This window comes from Trifolium pratense, linkage group LG5, assembly GCF_020283565.1.
Source record: "Trifolium pratense cultivar HEN17-A07 linkage group LG5, ARS_RC_1.1, whole genome shotgun sequence".
Classification (NCBI taxonomy): domain Eukaryota; kingdom Viridiplantae; phylum Streptophyta; class Magnoliopsida; order Fabales; family Fabaceae; genus Trifolium; species Trifolium pratense.
In genome coordinates, this window is record NC_060063.1 from 40,211,131 (window position 1) to 40,218,021 (window position 6,891).

Below are 6,891 nucleotides of genomic sequence, written 5' to 3' on the forward strand. Positions count from 1 at the left end.
GTTCGATTTAAATCAACGGTCAAATAATTTAATTATATAAAACAAACTATATAATCTAAATTATCTAATCTCAAATCAACGGCGACAATGAATTAATGCATAAAACTGCGTTACTTCACAACGTCAACTAATCCAAACGAGAGAAAAAGAAGAAAAAAAAAACCTAATGACCCCACATCATACACACTCCCTGTGCGTGTTACGTACCCCTCTCTATCTGTGCCTTAAATTTTTGGCACCATCCTTACATAACAAAACAACCATCCTAAAACACAAAACCACTCTTCAAAACACCGTCTTTAAACATTTCACCCTACAACAACCATCCACGTAAGCAAACAATCTCCACCGTTGGATCAAAAATCAACCCTTAAAAATAAAGTAGGACCCACCAAGTTGATGCCTATATATAAATGTAATAGATAGATACACACTCCCATTGTGTTCTCTCTCACATCATCATTTTTACAATAAAAATATTTTCTTTGTGTTTTTGTCTCTAAGAAACTGAAAAAATGTGTGGAGGTGCTATCATTTCTGATTTCATTGGTGTCAAGCGTGACCGTGACCTATGGTTTGAGCTTGATCCTTCTGTTGATCTACTTGGTCTTGGTTCTGCTTTTAACACCCCCAATTTCAAAGAGTTACCACCTCTTAACTTTGAGAAATTCTTCTCTTCAGACAAAAAAGGTACCAACCACTCTCACTTTAATTTCTTGTTTGTTCTATGTTGTTTGTTGTTCACCCACCATCCCCAATGTTCCTACTTTCTATCCAATTTTTATTTCAACAAAAATTTTCATCATGAATCATGTTGGGTATTTGTTTTCAGTGGTTGTTCATGATTTTAGTTGATTTTTTTTTTTATTATAACACACTCAATATTATGATGTTAGATTCTTATATAAAAATAATAATTGAATTATTAAAAAAAATTGGTCACAAAAAAATTAAATATATCTTTGACTAAAGATAAAAAAATTAAATCAAACTTTGATTTTTGATATTTTTTTTCTCATAAAAAGATATTTTCATTAATTAATGAAAAAGAAACTTTAATTAAAATAATTTCTCTAGTTTCTTTGTTGTATATATGACATCATTTTATTTATATTCACTCAATTCTCGTACTATTTACATGTATCTGGCTTTGCCCATTAAATATGGCTTTTGGGTGTTTGGTGTACATGGTACTGTTTTAAGGAAAGTTCAAGAATTTACTGCTTTTTTGCATAAAAAATTAACAGAGGTGTCAATTTTGTTTTGGTCACGTTTCCCTATGTCATTTAAAATGAAAAGGTTAAAAGAAAAGTACAGTAAATTTTATAACTTTATACTAAAAAAATAAATTACGTGTTTGTTATCAACGATCAATTCCAATGATCTCTATCAGATGCGATGCAACTGAAGATACATCGAAAATATTAACCAGTAGCTAGCCATCAACACCAACCACACACACATAATATAAAATTTTAAATTTTTTTTTTTAAAAAAAATTTATACGCAATTGTCACCTTATACATCTAATGGTATGGTGTTACATCATTTTATAGTCATGATAATTCAAATATACTTTAAAATTATTAAATAATATTAAATTATACTACATATTATGAGATGTATGTGTAAAATAATTTTTAGACGGTGTAAAAAGATTATTTATTTTTTAATTTATTTTTTATTATGTGTGAAGTTATTTTTGAGGTGTCACGTGATGATAAAACAATTGTACTGAACTATTTGTATGTGACAGTGGTGGCATGTGACAGTGCTGAGAAGAAACAACAAAGTGCCGTAGAGAAGGGAAAGAAGAGCACCGGAGGAAAAAGAGTCCGTAAGAATGTGTACAGAGGAATCAGGCAGAGGCCATGGGGCAAGTGGGCTGCTGAAATAAGGGACCCACAACAAGGTGTTCGTGTTTGGCTCGGTACTTTCTCGACTGCTGAAGAAGCCGCTAGAGCCTATGATGCTGCCGCGAAGCGCATCCGTGGTGACAAGGCGAAACTCAACTTCCCCGACACTCCTGCCATGTGTCCTGCCGCTGCTGCTGCTGTCACTGCTCCTCCAGCAAAGAAGCAGTGTCTTAGCTCCGATCAAGCTAGCTCCCAGGCTAGCTCAGAGTCTGCTGGGTCATCTATTGGGTATGGGCTTGATGAGGAAATGGAAATCAAAAAGAAAATGTCTGACCTTGAATGGATCCTCGGTTTAGATAATGATCTTCCTCAGGTTCAAGCCCAAGCCCAGACCCAAGTTGTGGCCCAGCCTGAGCTTGAGCCCATGGGCTTTACCTTGCCTTCTGACTGGGACAACAGCTTCCTGGACATGTGGAGTGGTGAAGACATGGTTGATCCCATCTCTCACCTGATTTATAACTAGAAATTTATAATTATTGCAAAATTATGGAACACCTTGTGGTGTCTTATTATTATTATCGGATTAATTATTATGTTTATGTTTAAAATTTCGTGACTGTATAAACTATGTTATTTTGTGTTCTTCGTTTGTGGTGTTTGTCTCCTTTGGACGGTTTAATGTTGGATGATTGAAATTTTAAGCCATTTGGTGCTGCGTATTATGATTGTGAATATTTATGAAATGGTATTAATCTATGGTATCTCGTGCATGTTTAATTTATGTTAATCTATGATATTACTTAACTTTTTGTTAGTGGAATTATGGTATTATTTTTGTTGAGTGTGATATGTGGCATATAAATATAGTGATAGTTGTCATTTAGGAAGTGTCATACTTGTCGTTTTATGTATGAAGTGTGATTATCAATCATAGGATTTTGATTGTGATATGTATTAGATTGTATGCATGAATCTGATATCTGTGGTACTATTAGAATAAGAATATTATAGATTGTTAATGATGTAAGTTTTAGTTAATTATTTAATTACGCCAACTTGTTAATAATTTATTATATGGTATAAGTCACACTATTATCAACGAATAATTTGGGGTTGGAATTGTCAAACAGACAAATTTTTTGGAGTTGCAAGTGTCACATATATATTAGTAAGCAAAATCAACCACATCAAGAAGGTGCATGATTGTGAATTTAATCATTATATGTAAATAAAGTAAAGTATAGTATATCCTTTCTATTTGTCTCATTGAAACTTTTTTTTATGTTATTTAATATTGAAATTAGTCTTTTTTTAGGGTGGAAGAAACACTTTTCACACACTTTTTTTCTTTTTACAAAACAAGTAGAATGGAAAGTAATCTTCTTTTCCCATATTAAGTCTTATTGGTTTTATAATTCAAACTCTGCTATTCCCGATGTTGCACCAGATGTTGTAGCATTTTCTCATCCAGATATTGTACCAGATGTTGAAGTATCTGTTCAGCCTCTGAAGCGTTTCAGCCCCTGAGGCAATATAGCCTATGAACCTCGCAGCCTCTGAAGTTGATATAAGTTTTGAAGTATATGAGGCTATGAACCTCTGTTTAGGTTCTGATGCACGTTGGTGTTTTCTTAGTTATTTAGTTATTTAGTGGTTACAGCTGGCATAGTTTGTTAAGTCGGTTAGTTACACTTTTGCACTTGTAATCTCTCATTTGTAAATAACATAATTCAATATGATAAGATTTTTACTTTTTCTTTATTCAATTTCTGCTTATTCTAATTCATCCTCTTCTCTTAGATTATTCATTATTCATTCCTCTTTCATTCATATGTGTTCTTTGTTTTAGGCTAATTCCCCAACAAAGTGGTATCTAGAGCTTTCACGATCCAAAGGATTTTGATTCAGATCTTTCACCAAGAAAGAGAATCAAAGGTTGCAGTGATTCAATCATGGCTGGGAAGAGTAATTTTCATGCAAATTTGTCAATTCTTGATGGAAAGAACTGAGATACATGGGTCAAACAGATGAATGTGATATTCATTGTTCAAAAAGTGGATGAACAAGTGAATTCCATTACCAGCCAATGCAACAGCACAACAGAGAACAACATTTAGAGAGGCACAAAAGAAAGATAGTAAGGGACTATTTCTCATTCATCAATATGTTGAACAAATGTGCTACCAAATGCTTAGACAAAGTGCCAGAGGCTGTATGGAGTGGTTTAACTCCATCTGTGAAACATTTGAGAGTGTTTGGCTCATTGTGTCATAGACACACTTCAGATAAAAGGAGACAGAAATTGGATGACAAAAGTGAAGCCCTCGTACTTGTAGGATATCACACTGCAGAGTCCTACAAGTTGTACAATCCAATTAATAAGAAAACCACAACCAGCAGGAATGTGAAAATTAGTGAAAAAGAGCAATGGAATTGGGGGGGCTGCAAGCACAAGGTCAGAACATGCCTTACTACCTGCTAAGAAGAAGCCAATAGCAGTAGAATGGGTTCATAAGGTGAAGCATTTACCTGATGGCTCAAGTGTAAAGGCAAGACCTGTGGCCAGGGGACTCTCACAATAGTCTGGCATTGATTCCAAGGAAATGTTCTGTCAATCAGGTGTAGTGACAAATGTTGAAGCAAGGTGTGGAGCATCTGCTCACAGTGTGCCAGAATTTCAATTTGAAAGCTTGGCACCAGTTGCAAGACTGGAAACAGTAAGACCTGTGGTGGCAATAGAAAAACAAGTGAATTGGCAGAGTGTTCAACTAGATGTCAAGTCTGCAGCAAAGAATGGCAAACTTGAGAAGGAAGTATATGTTGAACAACCACAAGGTTTCAAGGTTGAAGGTGCAGAAGATAAAGTACCTAAGGAACAGGAAGAGCTTGAGTTGATGGTTGATATATTGACCAAGTTACTGAATATTGAAATATTTAAAGACCTGGAGAAGATGCTGAAGGTCACAAGTTTGGAACATTTGAATAAAGGGGGTGTGTTGAAATGTAATTCAAATGCCCTATCAAATGCTATGAATAAGACAAGGTTGAATTGTCAGCTTTGACAGTTTGATTTAAGGAGGAGTATTGGTTCAGGAAGAGTTTGAATTAAGGAGAAGTATTGGTTTTATAATTCAAAACTCTGCTATTCCCGATGCTGCACCAGATGCTCTAGCATCTTCTCATCCAGATGTTGTAGCAGATGTTGAAGCATTTGTTCAGCCTCTAAACCTCACAGCCTCTGAAGTTGATATAAGTTCTGAAGTATAGGAGGCTTTGAACCTCTGTTTAGGTTTTGATGCACGTTGGTGTTTTCTTAGTTAGTTAGTTAGTTAGTGGTTACAACTGGCATAGTTTGTTAAGTCCGTTAGTTACACTTTTGTGTATATATACACTTGTAATCTCTCATTTGTAAATAACATAATTCAATACGATAAGATTTTTACTTTTCCTTTATTCAATTTCTGCTTATTCTAATTCATCCTCTTCTCTCAGATTATTCATTCTTCATTCCTCTTTCATTCTCTGTGTTCTTTGTTTTGGGGTAATTCCCCAGCAAGTCTCAAACCCCCCTCAAATTTTTGTTTTTGTCCTTTTAATATAATATGAATTTTGCGCTCCAAACCAAATGTTGTTTTCTGATTTTAGAATTTATTCACTAGTTTTTGGATTTCACAATCCTAATTAAGTCAATTCGTAGTTTTAAATGTAGTTCAGAACTAGATTTTGAACCAGTTTAAATTCTATGTTCTGAACCAGATTGTTATGTTCAAAACCTACATTTTTCATTTTGTTTTGATTACCAAAATTTTTAACACTATGTTTATTTATTTTTGTTATGTGTGTTTTAGTTGTAGTTATGGTTGATGGTTTGAAACTTCTCGATAATTTGAAATTCGACATTGTTAAACCTTGAATTATTAGCCATAACTACAAATAAATTACCAAACATAATAAATATAAGTAATCATATTGGTAAAAATTAAAACCTGCAAAAAGAAAATGCAAGTTTTAAACCTAACAGTCTGGTTCAGATTGTAGAAACCAAACTGGTTTGGATTGTAGAATAGTACGAAACCAAAATGATTTTTTACTAGGATTTGAACATATATAGTTTTCAAATTGTACCAATATATAGTACGAAATTCAAAGCTACAAAATAACTTGGTTTAAAACATAGAATCTGAAACGCAACGAAGGAACTCTAGAGTTCGAACCAAACATTTGGTGGTCTAGAAAACAAAATTCTATAGGGAGAGCCCACTATTGCATGAAGGGGCCCAATTAAAAAGTCTTAGACCTTATTTCTTAAATTCCAGTATAGTTGTGTCAAAAAAAAAATTCCAGTATAGTTTAATTTGATGTACTTTTGCTCCCTAGAAATCCTCGTACATCCCTTGAAATTATTAAACTAACCTCAATTTTTAGGATGCGAATTTCGTTCGTACTCTAAGTAGTTAGTGATTATATTTTTTATTTAAACCCAACGTATGCGGCGCCTAAATGAAAAAAATTATGAAAAAAAGAAGTATGCATCCTAAAATGCGAACTCAGTTTGCATTCTAGAAAGCGAACTTTTTTTTCATAATTTTTTTCATTCGAGGGACGTAGGCGTTGAATTTTAGTAAAAAATATTTTGAGTTTGTGACTCGCAACCTAAAAGCAAACTGAAACACAGTTCACTATTTAGATTGCAATCAATTTTCACTTTAACTATTAAACCTTATAAAAATTTGATCACCGTCCAATACCATATTTTAATTGGTCATTGGAGTGGTTATGACAGTATCGATTAATCACACACACACTGAATAATTATATAAATTGAAACCTCTTTTTTTTAATCACTCGCTCATACAGTGTTCCATTCAAAATATGTTATTGGGGATGAATGAAGGGTTCAAACTTTAACTTGCGAACTGTGTTTCAATCAACATTATTTCATGGGAGATGAGAGAATGGTGAAGCGGACAAAAAAAATTGATTTTCATAAGATTCGCCACAGTTTGCATCCTAGAATGCCAACTTTTTTTCCCCA

The 6,891-nt window shown here is 33.6% G+C and overlaps 1 protein-coding gene across 1 annotated transcript; it reads left to right on the top strand.

The window, feature by feature from the left end:
• The first annotated feature begins 418 nt into the window (after positions 1-418).
• Positions 419-2,561, top strand: LOC123885509 (ethylene-responsive transcription factor RAP2-3-like). Its single transcript, XM_045934791.1, has 2 exons — positions 419-690; positions 1,757-2,561. Exons 1-2 carry the CDS (start codon positions 516-518, stop codon positions 2,377-2,379), a joined length of 798 nt encoding a protein of 265 aa, XP_045790747.1. The 5' UTR covers positions 419-515; the 3' UTR covers positions 2,380-2,561.
• The last annotated feature ends 4,330 nt before the right edge of the window (positions 2,562-6,891 follow it).